Source organism: Hippopotamus amphibius, chromosome 4 (genome assembly GCF_030028045.1).
Source record: "Hippopotamus amphibius kiboko isolate mHipAmp2 chromosome 4, mHipAmp2.hap2, whole genome shotgun sequence".
Taxonomy (NCBI): Eukaryota; Metazoa; Chordata; class Mammalia; order Artiodactyla; family Hippopotamidae; genus Hippopotamus; species Hippopotamus amphibius.
In genome coordinates, this window is record NC_080189.1 from 175,553,089 (window position 1) to 175,570,376 (window position 17,288).

Below are 17,288 nucleotides of genomic sequence, written 5' to 3' on the forward strand. Positions count from 1 at the left end.
AATCCAATCTGATTTTTCTTAATTAAGATCACATCTGTAACATCTCCATACTTGTTAGGGCCCAGCTGCAACAAACAATTTACCTTGGAAGTAGTGGCCATAGGCCTACCCAATTGCAGATAAAGTTTTTAATAGGAAGCTATCAATATTAATAATTAAGTCCCCTTAAGAATTTAAAACATCAAGATTTATTTTCAACCTAGGCTATTTCAATTATTATCATTATATTTTGCTTATGCAGTGAGAATCAATCTGTTTTGAATTTGTACAGGTCCAACGGGCCAATTTTAAGACATTCAGTAAATGTTGGCACTAGCATGATACTATTTCAAAACAGTATCAAACATGCAGACATTAAAAGTGTGACTTAGGCTCTTATTGGCATAAAATTTACTTTATTTGACTTAATATTAAATGAAACAATGTAGACGTAAACTATGGGTAGTTTTGCCTATAATGATCTTCAACTAGTTTTGAGTTTTTCCTCATTAACTTTGGCATGAATAAAGTCTTAATTAAGAAAAATTAAGTTTTATAGAAAAAAAGCACCTCTTTAAATATTCTGTGAATTGTAAATTATTTGGCCAAGATGTTAGAGCTGAAATACAGTTTACCTGCAGCAACCTTTTCCAACAATTTACATTACTGAAATATTCATGTTAATTACTGTAAAAATGTATATTGATGGTTTAGATGTTAACTACCCTGAATTTTTAAAACATAAATAACTACTTATTAAATCCATGACAGCTATAAGTATGAAAGTGTTATTTCCAAAGCTTATTTAAACTTTACTTATAACACTAGCATTGCCATGGTACGTATTTTATCCTGGTAATACAAATTATACATTAGAAAAATGATACCAATAGTTTAAATATTAAACATTAAGGTGTTCCCAATTGGTAAAACAGAATGGAAATCTTTATATAAATAAAGTTCTTAGCAGGACAGTTATTGTGAATTCATTGTTCCTGACTTGCAGGTGGTTTAAAGTAAACAGCACTTTCTGATGGGTGAACTATAGCTTTGTGTAACTTTAAAATTTTCCTACTGTGGTTATGAGCATTGGCATCTTTTCATACTGGCCAATCAATTAAATGGAATCTAAATATTCAATTAAATTTACACCAATCCACACAAGATGGCAGTTCACTAGTGATTCTGAATCTGCCTGCCAAATGTAACAATTTCACAACTTAACAAACACATTCAAATATATCCAGTGTGTGCTCAGCCCTGCTTTAAAAAAAATCCCTAACAAATGAAGGTCAACATGCCACATTACTTTAAGTGCTTTAACAAGGGTGTGTAATATAAGAACTTTATAAACTCTTAAGGTTAAAACTTTTAAATGCATATTCGTTTTCTCGTTTTTATATTAGGTAGCTCATCAATTCATATGTATGAAAAGTTTAACCTAATTTTTTAATAGGGAAAGATACAGGCCAAATGTCCATGGAAAATATGACTAGCATACTTGGGATAAATACAGAAATGTCCAGTTTTAAAATACTTTGGTTTGTAAATCTTAGAGAGCAGTACCAAACTCCAATATCCCTTGCAGTTCTAAGGTTTTGTAATTCTTCTGAAACATTTTCAATCATCAAAAGAAAACTTTAGGTTTTAAAATAAAACCATCTAATTTTACATAAGGGAAACTTCAGAAAACTTACTTGGCACAAAATAATGACTATAAAAGAAATCTGCCTCTATCCAAGAAAAAGTTATTTCATAATCATAAATAAAAGGCATTTTTCATCTCTTTTCACTTAGCAATAAATCCTACATCAAAAAATTTTCCCTGATAAAATGTGTGTAGCCATACATCAGGGTATGGCAACATATCATACTTTAATTTTCTAAGTTGTCAGCTGAAATTTCTTCTTAAATTTTAGCTTATGAACAATTCAACATTCAAAAGGGCTTCAAAAGGGGATGGAGAATGAGGGGATGGGAGTAGGTGACAGAATTTAAAAGGCTCATTTCAGAGAGACATGGTTACTTTTCACCAAAATCATCCCACTGCATTGACCCAGCAAGAAACTCTGCATCCCAATTAAAGAATGTTTATCAAAACTAAAGACTTTTTTATTTACAGACCCATTAAGTACTGTGACCTGTAATTCTAAGCTATTTAAACATGATGCAAGTGTCAGATCACAGTATAAATTTAAACGCAGTTTTGTTGGTAAATTATTTTCCTATTCTAGATTGTTATCTCCAGCAAGCTATACCTACTAAAAGATGTACAGCAGAAGCAGACATCTACACTTCATGACTCAACTGTAAACAGAACAGACAGCTCCAGTCACAAGAGGAAAAATAAAATGAAACCGCTACTAAAACTGAAGGCTGCAGTTTATCTATCATACATTCATGGTGGGCATTGTATGTTGTTTTGCAACAGAAGGAAACTTGCACATTATGCTTCTCCTATTTTTCTCAATTGGAAAAGAAAAGGAAATAACCAGGTGCAGGGAAGAGGGTTACAGCAAACCTGTAAAGTTCTGACACAACTGAGAAGACATTCACAAAGCATCTGGGAAAGGATGTACTCACACATTAACAAAATTCTCATTTATTCTCAAATACTTGTGCAGGGCTGATTTCAGAGTTTAGGAATGCACCAGAATCACGAAATAATGATCCCATCTTAGAGTGCTTAAAAAGCAAAAGCTCAAGAAACATTACCATCTTTCAAAAGAGTTGTAGAAAGTAATGAAAACCATGTACATAGCAGAGAAATTGTGATCAGAGAAAATAAGAGAAAACACCCAAGTGCACAACACAGTTTATCCTTCTGGAACCGTTACTATTATCAACACAGAGGAGAGACACTGTCCTAACAGGTTAATTTGGTTAAAGAGAAGTAAGAGCAAGTATTAGATGAAGAAAGTGAGCCAAATTCCCTATGCAGAAGGGAGGGAAAGATGATAAAATGTATGGGAAAAGTTCTGTGGCAAGAGCTAGTTATAATTAGTTGGCCTGCAAAAAGACCCAAGAAAAATGCCCTAATTTTAGACATGTTAGATATTGCACACTCAAAAAAGAAAAAAGAACATTTAGAAAACTATTTTAAATTTCTTTAATTGCTGAATGCCTCTTTGGCTAATGTTTGGAGGATCATTATTTAGTCCTACAACCGATGGATTTTTCCACCCTCTCATCTTTTTGTTTGTAAACCACCTAAGTCTTATTTCCTCTGTTGAAAATTGTTCTCTTTGACACATTACCAAAATGGACCCTATGCTGTGATCACACAGGACAATATTGGAAAGACTGAATATCTAAATGATTTGTGAAAGATATTATTTTTTTCCTTCTGTTTTGAAATTACTTCTAACAGTTTCTAAAGACATGGTCACAGCTGCCTGAAGCATGTCTTCCTCACTCACAGCATCACCTGTTGGGGATAAAACACATATTTCTTAGAAGTTTCTGGAAAATTTCCAAAGTCATCCAAAGGTAAGCTCTTAGAAACTGTTTGACTCCTATAGTTTCCTTGGTTGATTTTGAAAGTTTACATACAGTCAAATTCACTCTCTTATAGTTTTATAGTTTTGACAAATACATAAGAGTGGTAGAACCATCATCACCACCCAGATACAGAACCATTCCACTGACTAAAAATATCCCCGCACGCTGCCCCTCGGTGTTCAATCCCCAAGCCCTAAGTCTAGGCCACCACTGATATGCTCTCTGCCCTAAAGTTCTGCCTTTTCCTGCATGTCAACACAAACGTTATCATGCATTACGTATACAGCCTTTGAGTACAGCATCTCTCAAACAAAAGTTTGTTTTGAGAAATAATTATTTACTCACAGGACGGTACAAAGATAGTCCAGAGAGGTCCTGTGTACACTCTGGCTAAATTTCACCTAATAATTAAATCTTACTTAACTACAGCTCAAACCTAAATCTGAATATTGACACTGGTACAATGTTGTGCAAAGTTCTATGGTATTTTGTCATATGTGTGGATTTGTGTAACCACCACCACCACAATCAAGACAGAGGACTATTATGGTAACATCAAGATCTCCCTTCTACCATCCCTTTTTATTCACACCCACTTCTCTTCCCCTCACCCCCCAACTGCAGGCAACCACTAATTTCTTTCCATCTCTATAAATCTGTCATTTTTAGAATGTTACACACATAAAATCATACAGTATGAGATCTTCTGAGATTTTTTTTTTTTGCATTCAGCATAATGCCCTTGAGATGCATCCAAGGTGTTGTAGGTATCCACAGCTGGTTTCTTTTTAATCCTGAGTAGTATCCATGGTGTGGCTGTACCACACCTTGTTTAACCCTTCACCCACTGCAGGATATTTGCTTTTTTCCAGTTTCTGGTCACGACAAATAAAGCTGCTATGAGCATTTGCACACAGGTTTTTGCGTGGATGAAAGTTTTCATTTCTTTGGGATTAAATGGGAATATAACTGCCAGTTGCATGGTCAGTGTATGTTCAGTTTCTATAGAAATTACCAAATTATTTTCCAGAGTGGCTATACCAGTTCAAATGAAAGTTACGTATCTTACCTCCCTTTACCTTCCCCTGTTTATAAATGCCTTAAGTACTTCCTGGATTTTACACGAAAGGCCAGATCAATGTCATAATTCTTCCTTCAGTCAAATGTAATTCAGAAAACTGAAAAGGAGAGGAAAGCCTATTGTGTTTACCCATATTTTTATTCTTTCTACTGTTCTTTTTTCCTTCTTGAGGTTTCAAAATTACTTCATCATTTCTGTTTAGAGGACTTCCTTTAGCCATTATTTTCCCCTTCATTCCTGAAGAAAATTTTCATGAATTCTGGGTTAAGACTTTTCTTTTAGCACTTGAAAAATGGGTGTCACTTCCTTCTGACCTCCACGATTTCAAATGAGAAATCTGCTGTCATGCAAACTGCTGTAGGCAAGGTGTTTCTAGCTGGTTTTAAGATTTTTTTTTTCGTCTTCAGTTTTCAGAAGTTAGACAATGATGTGTCTTGGCATGGATTTCTTTGGGTTTATTCTGTTTGAGGTTCACTCAGCTTCTAGAATCTGTAGGTTGATATCTTTTGCCAAATTTGGGGGATTTCCAGCCATTATTTCTTTAAATACTTTTTCAGCTATACCCGCTTTCTCATCTTTTTCTGGAACTCCCATGGCACAAATGTTAGATCTTCCCCACAGGTCTCAGGCTCTGTTAATTTTTTCCAGTCTAATTCTCTTTGTTGCTCAGAATGGGTAACATCTACTGCTGTGTCTTCAAGTTCACACTGATTTTCTCCTCTGTCCTTCCATCTACCTGCTGGGTCTGTCCACTGCATTTCAATCAGCTATTGTTACCTTTCAGTTCTAAAACTTTCATTTAGTTTTTCTTTACATCTTTTCTTCCTTTCCTAAGGCCTTCTATTTTTTGCATTTGTTTCAAGCACGTTCATCATTGCTCACTGCAGCGTTTTATGACGGTTGCTAATTTAGAATTCTTGTCAGATAATTCTAACATCAGTGCCATTTTGGTGATGGTGTCTACTGATTGTCTTTTCTCATTCAAGTTGAAATTTTCCAGGCTCTTGATATGACAAGTGATTTTTGAGTGAATCCTGGATATTTTGGGTATTATGTTACAAGGATGTGAATCTTATTTCAACCTCCTCTTTCAGCAGGCCTCCTCTGACACGAGTACCAGTGGCAGGAACGGGGTGCTGCCCTGAGGCTGCCAGATGGGGGAGGGTGTGTGTGACCACTCCTGCTGAACACCTGTGGGAGTTCCAGCTTCCCACTGACACCTCCCTGACTGGGAGGGGTGGGAATGCCTCATTACTGCTTCTCACTGACCCTGTTGAGGGTGGCCTTATTAAATCAGTGACGGTCCTGATTCTCCATGAGATTTCTTTTGACATCACCCAGGTGAGAAGCCAGGATGCCTCTTTATGGCCCGGTGTTAAGTCTAGGCTCCCTAGGACCACTGACACCATGGGAAAGGGGGCCTCATCGTCTCCCGAAGGAAAAGAAAATCCCAGCTCCCCACTTGACTTTTTCTGACACCAATCTGGCCAGGAGAAGGGGGAGATGTGCCTCACTACGTTACCTGGCCTTTGCCAATGGGGCAGGGTGGCAGTAGGACCAGTTTATTTACCTGGTCCAGGCTGGCTCGACTATGTTCATTATTTAGAAGTTTTTGTCTTGCCAAGTAGTCCCTTTTGGCTCCACAGAGCAAGCTTTTCTTGGGGGCAGAAAGAAGATCCAGGATACTGACCACTATGTCTTCCTCTGGTCCTGAGCTTCCCAGCCAGTCTGCCTTCTTTGTACCTTTCAGATTCTTCTTATATTTGTTTTATACAAATGTCCAGGGTTCTGAGCTATACTTAGCAGAATAAGTAGGAAGAAGTACCAGTTCATTCCTTTTTATTGCTAACAGTAGTCCATTGTTGGGATGTAGCAAAGTTTGTGTGTCTATTCACCAGCTGAAGGACAACATTTAAGCAGTTTCCAGTTTGGGGCTATTATGAACAAAGATGCTATACGCATTCATATACAAGTCTTTGTGTGAACCTAAATTTTCTTTTCTCTTGGTTATATACCTAGGAATGGGACTACTGGATCACATGGTTAACTGTACATTTAAATTTATAAGAAAATACTAAACTGTCTTCCAAAGCTGCTGTACCATTTTATGTTCCTAATAACAATGTATGAGAGTCAGTCCCAGTTGCTCTGATTCTTGCCCGCGTTTGGTATTCTCAATTTAATTTTTTCACTAAGCCACTCTTGTAGGTGTGTGATGGTATCTCATTGTGGGTCTAATTTGCATTTTCCTAACGACTAGTGATGTTGAGCATATTTTCATGTGCTATTTGTCATGTATATATTTGGTGAAGTGCCTGTTCAAATCCTCTACCCATCTTTTCAAGTTGTTTTCTTATTTTAGTTTTGAGGGTTCTTTACATATTCTACTTAGAAGTTCTTTGTCGTGTAGTTTCTTTTTCACTCAATTTCTACCACCAATAATTGGCCAAAGTTTAAGACCTATTATTAAACCAAGGCCTGAGAAGTAACTCTAGACTTCTTTGTTGTAATTTAGACCACCCTCAGGTGTTTTCAGTTTCCCAAGTGGTAAAATGAACTTATTTTCCACCTATTAATATTCATTATCTCTGAGAAACTTTTGGAGAATGTACTAGTGACTGTGAAGTTGTAAGTTCTGCTTATAATTTTAAAGCAAAACATTCATTGAGTGCTTCAAGGGCACTTAAGTACACATTAAGGAGTCAGCCTGCCCCTTAATCCAAGATAGTTTAGTAGATTACAAATTCATTCAAGAGTTTCAATACAATGCAAGCAAGGAGAAAAAAAGTATATAAAGCCAAAAATCACATGGAGTCTGGGTGTCAGAGCGTGCGGGTAACAAATGTGATATACGGTCAGAGAGGCGTACCTAGGTCACTGTCAAGTGCTCCTGAACTTGCGGTCGGCTTTTCACACGGATGCGTGAGCTGTCCTGGTGGATCCTGCTGCTGCTGCTGCTCTTGCTGCTGCTGCTGCTGCCTGAAACATCAAGAGTGATTCTACGTTTAAAAAACAAAACCTAAGAATAAATGTGCCAGGAGAAAAAATATTCACGCGGAAAATAAATGGTTCCGCAAAACAAGAGTCACTGGCATGAACGCCACAAAAGGAGGCAAGAGCAATCGGTCTGATAGGAAACAAACTCATGGTTACCAAAGAGGAAAGGGGAGGCAGGTAGATCAGGAGGCCGGGATTAACAGATACACACTACTATATATAAAATATACAAAAAAGGTCCTACTGGATAGCACAGGGAACTATACTCAATATCTTGTAGTATTCTACGATGGAAAAGAATCTGGAAAAGAACATATATATCCATAATGCAATCACTTTGCTGTACACCTGAAGTTAACACAACACTGTAAATCAAGTATACTTCAATTCAAAAAAAAAGAGCAATCGGTCTGATAGAAATTACTGAAAAGCATCACAGTGCTGACCCTAGGAAACCTAGACAGAAAATTTAAATTTATCAGACAAATTAATAGGTATTTTCAGCACACAAATAACGCACTGTACAAGAGGAGTCACTGGTAGCTATTTTTATGCAAATGTGTTGGTTTACAGTTCCCTAATATTATTGGAAGTCACTGAAAATAAGTACCTTTGAGAAGACAAAGCATCTCAAAGTACCATGTGAGTTAACACGATCTTTCCATGGCTGGCTCCTTCCTGTCGTTCAGATCTGGGCTTCAATATCTCCTCAGAGATCCCCTTCCTACCACCCCACCCAAAGCAGCCACCTGGCATTCTCATGCTCTCACCACTCCATTTTAATATTCAGCATAAACTTATCACCATCTGATATTCTTCTGCCTGTCTCCCTTTTCAGAGTGTCAACTAACAAGAGCACAAAGCTTATCCTGTTTGTTTCCCCAGTGCCTAAAATTGTGCCTGTCACCAAATACTTGGGTGAAAGAAATGAAAACAACTATTTAACCTGAATTATCAAGTTTCAGTAATACCTGTTGCGTTAAAGTAAATTCTCCCTGTATTTTTTTTCAAAAGGAAAATCAATGTCATAAAAATTCTAATATTAAAACATTTAAACATGATAGTTATGATGTATAATAAATATGTAGAATGTCCATGTACTTAGAAAACATACACTGAAGTACTGAGAGATATAGTGGGAAATTGTGTCTGCAAGTTATTCTCAAGCGATTCAGAAATATCAACAACTGGGGAATCTGGGTGGAGAGTATAAGGAGCTCTGTAAACTATTTCTGCTTTTACATAAATTTAAAATTATTTCATATATATATATATACACACACACGTACGTGTATGTTAAAAATTTAAAAACCAAAACTTCTAAACAGCTGACAAACTAAGCAAGAAGCTACAGCTTTCAAAAAATGCATAAAAGGATTTTTAAAGGAAGCAGAATTTTAAAATGACCAGTAACATGAATAGAATAGCACATTTTTTTCTAGGGTCCCTCTAATCTTGTGTTTTAAATATGAGCAACAAAGCAAATTCAGCCACGGGACCAGCAGTTTCTCCTTGCTGGCCTTTGAGCCAGACACTGACGTCTGCATGGGTTTATGACTGGTGAGCATGGCTAACGAGGGACACATAGGCAGTGGGCTCCCACTAACATACCCTGATTCCGGAACGTGGCACGAGAAAGGCCGTGAGGAGAGGAATTCCTGGCACATCCTCTCCATGCCCTCCTCCCCCTCCATTCAAGAAAGTATGTCAGAATGCAAGGGAGTGATAGGTGAGACAGCGACTTTAGAGGGATAATCTTTATACTACTTTAAAGTGAGAAGTAAATCAACTGCCAACACTGAAACAATTTTGATGCCTCTCGTATGTGATGACACTGTAAGATGGAACATGTTCAAGTAGCAAATCAGCATCCCTTCCCACTGTGCCTTCTAACGTGCCTTCAGTATGACAGAGGCTGGGACACTCAAAACTATATGTCTTAGAATGTTTTACAGCTAGGATTCCTGTTACCAACTAAAACATTTGCATGAGGTTTACAAGGCAGATGAGGCACAGCCATCTTCCTGTCACTATGGTTGTTCTCTACTGGCAAGTAAAGCCATGGAAATGCCAGTTCCAGCATTCTGCTTCCTGGCAGTTGTAGTGGGGGCCAGACTTCAGGTTCTCACATCTAAGCAACTGTGATGGCTGCTTCCTGATTCTAGAATCACAGCTAAAGCAGTATGTTCTTAAACTCAATATCCTGATTCCCCATCGTCCAAATGGGGCAGCAATGCAGCTCTTCCAGCATGTTGGCCTGTGGTGTTCTGGAAGCCTGGCCTATAGAGTGCCCCTCTAGCTCTTCCTAAGATTGTGAAAGCCCTTAATTTCTGTATTAAATATTTTCCTGCTTAAAACATCTCTAAGTAGTTTCTGTTTGTTAAACTGGACACTGATAAACTATGCCAGCCCACTGAAGTCACAGTTCAAATATTAAGTGATCAAAAAATCATAGCAATTCATGGCTATGAAAACAACATTTGTTTCCCTCCTTGTTGGGAAACACTTTGTTAGTGACAGAAAGAAAGAATCTGTATCATTTCAGAGCTACACCAGGAGAAAGCATTAATAACAGTAACATATATCTGTAGGCTACTTCACAGTTTACAGAACAGATTTTCCACACATTGTCTCATTTGATGCTCATAACATGTGAGTTAAGGTTTCTTGCAATGACAGCTGATGTAGTAGAGTTTTGCTTGGGGTTTTATGATGGGTACCACGGATTTGGAGATTACCACTTGGAAAAAATATCATGGCTACAAAAATATCAGTTAAAAACTCTTACTCATAAACTATGAATTTGTAACAGGTAGGCTTTCAACAGCATTTTCACGCTTAATGCATGAACACTGCGGCTACTACAGTAAGTGTGAAGCTTCAAATATTCAACAGGAAAAAAGAAACAACAAACCTATAAATTTCAGTGAATAACAAATTAGCACCAGGGGAAGTGTGGGAAGGATCAGAGGAAAGAAATGGCTCCATAACCTTAGAGCCAAGTTCTCCAAAACAGAAGCTATTGAGACAAGGACCAATCCAGGTTTAGTGCTCAGGAATTCCAGTGAAAGGCAAAAATTAGTTTCTCAGCTCCTTCACTTATGAGTCCTCCAAGATTCTGAATGCTAGCCAAAGTTAAAAAGAAACCCCAAAAAGTTAGCTCTTAACTCTTCTCAGGAACAAGTAACTGTGTAAAAATTTCTCTAGTTCTACTCAGGTTCCCACCAGTATTTTCAAGGTCAAACCAGGAGGCAGAGGACAGTAAGCTGAAGCTGGAAACCATCACTGTACTTGCTTACCCAATCAACCACCCCCAATCAGAAAGAAGACTCAAACATTTCAAAAAGAGTGCAACATTGAATAAAACATCTGCATTGGTTATAGCTGGCACTGTGCTTGTTATAACTTACTTAGTCATTATGGAATGTTATTGCATTATCCTTTGAACCACAAAAAGTTTAATTTACTGGAATTGGAATAAATATTCTTAATCCAAAAAATCTAAGCTTTTTTTTTAATAAAAGAGAGATTTGTTTTTATACTTTAAAGATGTTTTCCTTTTCTTAGATGTACTTGTGAATTTTATAGTTTCTCTGTAAAGTATGTCTGGACCATTTTATTCTGGAAAAAATTGAAGTCTGAAAAAGGCATGGTAGAAGTATCACTTGGAAACTGTTCTGGAGAGCAGTTTAGAAATCTGTACCAAGGCCTTAAAAATGTTCACATCCTTTAACTTAGTAATGTGGCATTCTCAGAATAATTAGAAGAAATGATGAGAGATTTGAAGCATAAAGTCAACACAAGGATTGTTCACTGCATTATTAATTATAATAGCAAAAATCAAAAGGTTCATAAATTGTGATACATACATTCATTTTATGAAGTATAACAGAGCCTATGAGAAAGAATACTTACTATCATGGGAAAATGGGTCTAACTGATATCAACATATGTGCATTTGTGTGACTAGAAGTATATTACTGACAAAACACTAACAACCGTTACTGAAGGTAGAAGTTTTTTTTTTTAATTGAGATATCTCTTAAAATAAATTTTCCAAAATATTATTTTTTATCTAATTTAAAGCTATTTTTAGCACTAACTAGTTGATGACATTATAGAACTACCATTAATAACTATCATGTAGTAATTATTCCATTATTGTGTGACAAGAGCATTTGACTATATTAAAATAAAACATATTTTAGAGACACACATGAAAATTAGTACAGATGAAATATTATGATTTAAATTTATTACAAAATAATCCCACTCTGGGGGTGGAAGAGTAGAAAGCATGGGAGGATGGGGGCAAAGGAAAACAAGATGGCCCATGTGCTGATATTTGTTAAATCTGGGCAACAGATCAATATGGGTCCCTTATGCTGATTTCTCTACTTTTATATAAACTTGAAGTTTATCATAATTAAAAAATTAAAAGTTAATTTTAAAATTTAAAAGGGAGTGACAAGCACTAATAAGCACTATTTTGAGATTTTATACATAATTAAATCCATTAATCTATCACTGAATAAAGACTAGAAATATCTCACATTAAGAGGATGTCAGTTGATCAGAACTTTCCTTCATATACTTCTGAGTTGTGACTTAAAAAAAAAACAAACAGAAAACAAGGTAAATATTATCTTCATCATACCATCAAATGTAAAATGCTCCAACATTGTAGATACTACTAAAGTACTACCAACTAGAATGTGTAAGAGTCTTCTGAATTGCAGAGATGTTGAAGTGTGAAAATATGTGCATCTTAGAATGCATGAAATATAGTAAATAATAGGCCAGACTCAGCCACTGGCCTTTGCTTTCTGCTCTGGGATCAGAGGATCTGAATATCTATCAAAGATCTCGTGATCTTGTGAATGACAGTTACTGGAAAGGATAATTTTATCCTTTCTATTTTGAGAGCACTTACAAAGCTGGGCACAAAGTTAGGTTTTAGGAGCTGTTGATTCAGGTTTATGGTTACCCTCACGTCCCTGATGCTGATGGGCCTGTGCTACCTGCTACTGTGACAATGAGCAGAGCAATCAACCACCACCTCTCTTTGGGGGTGTGTTCCTCTACCACAAATGCTGTTTTTCCTATTAAGTGACAGGAAAACTTTCTGCAGGGTTGGTCAGGCAACCAAGAAGTACATTTAAAGGATCATTAGGCTTTGTTCTTGCCTTGACCCAATTCCATTTTCCTTTTAACGACTGAAATTTTACAGGGTTTCCTTCACCCTATTTCATGTAAATTTAATTAGTACCGGGGCAAAGTTTTCCCCTAAAACTATATTTGATTTCACAGTTTATTAGCTATACATTAAAAGAAAAATACATTCAAATGTTCATAGGGTCAGGCAGTAACCAGTATTTTAAAAAAGGAGAGAATCCTAAATAAAATAAATGGTTTAAGTCAAAGCCATATGTTTACAAACAGACAAAATAGCCAAGGTAAATATTAAATATGCAATTTTAATATTGTACCAACTACTTTACTTTTCAAAGTAGGCTTCTCTTCTCTTTCGCAGCTCTTCTGAAGTAAGATGTGTACCTGAAGGCTGTGGAATATCTTGACATATATTTCTGGAAGTACCTGAAAACAAATAAAATAGAACAAGAACCAATTTCATTTACCAATTCAAGCAATGACATGTTTATACTTATGTGAAGGAGCTTCTGACAAGTTTTATTCTCAAAAATATTCTGTACCATTCTGTAAATATAAGAAAGGCTCTGAAAGTCTCAGGGAAAATCTGAATAAGACAGTTCAAATCTAACCTGTGTCCACTTCAACCAACTCTGTTACTCATCTGTGATGTAGTGGATGTGAGGAGGTAAGCCCAACGACCAACTTGGTAGGAGAAATAACACTGCAGTCTTTACTTATTAGAAATGAATCTACATTTTCAAAGGCATAGAATTCCTAGAAGCAACTTGCAGTGGATGACCATAAAACAAACCTATGCTCTGTATTCCTCTGCCCTCAAACATTTGGGTATGACAACAACTTAAGTATATTTCCATGTTCTTAATTAGTGCACCAATCAGAGATTCTGCACAAATTGTGAAATAAAGTGGAAAGAAGAGTGAAGTACACAAAAATATCTAAATCTATTAAAGCTGGTGTCTGTCCTTTACTGGGCTAATCTAGCACGGCTCTAGTAACTAATCCAAAACTGGCCTGCACACCATACGGAGTACTCAGAGGCGTGACAGGAGGCATGAGAGTTCAGGATAAAATACAGCACAAAAAGGATAATCTTCACGTATACAGAAACTCAATTTTATTTAGATATTTAAGGAAGTCAATTGATGAGTAATTTCATTAGAAAGTAGAAGGCAAATTCACGTTAATTAGATAAAAACAAAACTACCAAAAAAAAAAAGAAAAAGAAAAAGAAAAGAAAACCCCTCACACTTTTAAGTAAGCCCCTTTGAGCAACGTCCCAGACATTCCCTCAGCTTGGATTCCCTGGGGGATGCATCTTCACTCTCAGCTGATGGGCTTATATCACTAAAAAAATGGGCCCACCAAAGTGGGCTTAAGCTGTAAGTTGCACAGCCATTAAGTGTTAGAGTTTCATAATATCAGTTTGTATTCTCTGTCCAGGCCTTCCTTCGTGTCCACTAGCATACATTTTTAAAACAGCGGGTCTGGGTAAGGGCCTAGATGATTAACCTCACAGTGGTTAACCTCAGTTTACTATTGTGTTAGCACAGTACTATAAGCAAATGGAACAAACAGAAATAAAAATATAACTAGTCCCAACATAACACAAGTCATAAAGAGTTATTTGTATTAAAAGAAATCTAAAAAACAAGAACTGATTGTGCATAGCTATTGCTTCTGCAGTGACTGTCCACTTCTACCAACAGTACGTTCACTTCCAGATGATCTGAATCAATTCTTCAACAACAAATAAAGTTCGCATCAGAATGCCCATACCTTGCATACTGAGCTGAATGGCCCTGCGGAGATCTGCTTCTTCATCTTCCATGTCGATTTCTTGCCGACTTAGTGCCAGAGCCCTCTGCAAATCCTCCTCATCTTCATCTAACATTCCTGAACCATCATTTGCTTCTAAGACGCGTTCTAGATCTGTTTTCTGGACTCTAAAGAATAAAAGCACTAATAATAACTGCAGACCACTCTTCTATTTTAGATATAACATAGAGACACTTATAAACCAAAGCTTTTTACGTGAGTCAGAACTTACATATTTTCTGGCAGATAAGGTCTAATAAGATAAAGGTTGTATTGTGATGTGAATCTAAGCTATAAGTTAGTATGCTAAATAATTCAAAGAGTTGATCCAAGGTTAAACCAATGAACTTCACTAAAACATAAAGGTCTAAAAAACATCACCAACACTAAAAGGACCACATCCTCAATGTAAGCATGAAAATTTAATGCTTGTAATGAAACACTATCATATATTCCATACTGCAGCTCCATTTTACCTCTGTTCTTTGAGTTGTGCTAATTCTTCTCCAATAAGTTTTGGTCGATGCATCTGTTGGACCCTGATCATCTGCAGGAGCTGGTCAGCTTCGCAGTCTGGCAGGTCACCCTTAACAACAAATATAGAATAACCTAAAAAAAAAAGGCAAAAATAAACTAAAACAGCCAGCAAGTGATTCAAAATTCATTCAAAATGATAGAGAGGCAGCACAGAACAGTAGGAAGAACACAAACTGAGGAGTGAGGAAAACCTTGGTTCAAATAACGATTCTTACACTTACTAGTGGGGTGATCTAGGACAAATTACTTAATCTGAGCCTAACTTTCTTCACCTGTCAAATTGAAGTAGCCATCTCACAGAGTGACTATGAGAAGTAATCAAATCTGTAAAGGGATCTACTAAAACAGTGCTTGACCAAGTAGGCTACTCACTACATGATAACAGATAGGTAAGGAAAGGAGAGAGGAAGGGCAAGGAATCCAGAATCAGACAGCCTGGGTTTTAATCCCCTAGCCCTTCTACCTCCTAGCTGCCTGGCCTCTGGTAAGTCACTTTACCCATCTGTGTCTTGGTTTCTTCAACTGTTAAACAGATTATACTGTACCTTCCTCAGAGGGCTGTCTGAGGACACAGTCAGAGAATGTGTGTAATAGTGTGTAATACGGGTAAAATGAGTCATCTGTGGGAATAGCTGCCCCTGTCCCTGCCCTGGACACACACATCCCTCCAAACTGAAAACAGAGGCTGGAAAGCTAATACCCAAAATCTAATCTAGGTGCTGAAGATGTGGCTCATATTTTGAAAAAATCATACTGGCCCAGTATAATTTTTTATACATACGATTCTAGAAAGCCATGGTTACTCCCAGCTGGATACGCCACACAATAGCTGAATAACGGTAGGTTACACCTAAGTCATTCTAATCAATTTTCATTTCTTATTTTTGGCCATACCACATGGCATCCAGGAACTTAGGGCCCTGACCAGGGATCAAACCTGTGCCCCCTGCATTGCAAGCGCAGAGTCCTAACCACTGGACCACCAGGGAATTCCCTCAATTTAAGTTTTTATACCATAAATTTTCTTCAACTTTGGTGCTTGTTATGGATATTCTCTGTGAGCATTAACAGATTATGAAACAAATGAACAAAGATGAAAAGGACTGTTAACGGAAAAACTCAAAAGAGTAAATCATAATACACTTAACATTTGCTTTTCACAAGGACAAGCATGCTCAGAGTTCAGACAGTTTAACGTGTTTTATGCCAGCAAGACTGTTTCTGGATTCTAGAATAAACTATGTCGGGCCACCATGCTATTCCATGGAGACCACCAGGAAGGGTAGAAACTGCCTTACAGAAGTGACACTGTGAAGATCTTGGGTTTTATTCAAGGTCAGATTTCATTCTAAGTGTGTTAGGAAGGCACTGAAGGGCTGAAGAGTGAAGGCTGCCATAACGTGCATCACACTCGAAAAAGAGTACTCCAGGCTGCCTTATCAACATAACATACAGGAACCAGCGTGCAAGAGTTGGTCTTACTAAAATGGAAAACCTGAGAGATAGCATGTATGGGGAGGAAAAAAATGAGTCTTTTGTAGACATGTCCAGTTCGAAATGTTTTCTGGACTTCTGAGCGGAGATGTCAAAGTTAGGAGTTCGGTGTTCAGAGTAGATGTCTAGGCAGAAGACAAAAATCTAAGAAATTGCTGGTAGATAGACTCTACTTAGAGATGATATTTAAAATAATGGGACAGAACACAGTCAAGAAGTTGTCTAAGGACTGAACTCTGGGTCACTTCATTAGAGATTGAAAAGAGTAAGATCCACAAAAGGAATCTGAATGCAGCAGCCAGTGACATAAGCACAGTGGCCTGGAAGCCTAGTGGAGACAGTACTTCCAGAAGGGAGGATATACTTAGGAACAAAGGGTTTAGGCATAAAAGAAAAGAGATACAAGTATATAAAACCAAAGAAGTTACAATGCTGTGATCCTACATGTAAACTGGAGAGAAGTACATGACAACCAACCTAGTAGTAATAAGCTCGCCAGTGCCCAGACTGTGATCTCTAACCACCACTACTAAAAGGGCAGGAAATATACAAGATAAGACTGAAAATTCTTATTATATCAGAAAGAAGGGCTTCGAAAGTCTGGAGTGGTCATTTCAGAAGCTTGGGAATCAAATTCAAAAGGTTCCCACTCATCCAAGATGGGACAATTTTGAGTATAAATATGAATAATAATTTCAATGGACTAAAC

The 17,288-nt window shown here is 37.1% G+C and overlaps 1 protein-coding gene across 7 annotated transcripts in view; it reads right to left on the reverse strand.

Annotated features, from left to right (window-relative positions):
* Positions 1-3,064: 3,064 nt before the first annotated feature.
* Positions 3,065-17,288, reverse strand: part of ATXN3 (ataxin 3) — a 29,787-nt gene continuing 15,563 nt past the window's right edge. For 5 of the 7 annotated variants that reach the window (XM_057730487.1, XM_057730486.1, XM_057730488.1 and 2 more), the window contains 5 exons: positions 15,025-15,157; positions 14,510-14,676; positions 13,060-13,156; positions 7,431-7,540; positions 3,065-3,406 (listed from right to left, as the gene is read on the reverse strand). In XM_057730487.1, coding sequence (XP_057586470.1) covers positions 3,312-3,406; positions 7,431-7,540; positions 13,060-13,156; positions 14,510-14,676; positions 15,025-15,157 — 602 coding nt within the window. In that variant the 3' untranslated portion in view covers positions 3,065-3,311. Of the gene's footprint in view, positions 3,407-7,430; positions 7,541-12,111; positions 12,166-13,059; positions 13,157-14,509; positions 14,677-15,024; positions 15,158-17,288 lie in introns of those variants that run through there. The other 2 variants (XR_009053080.1, XM_057730490.1) reach the window with 2 other exon arrangements.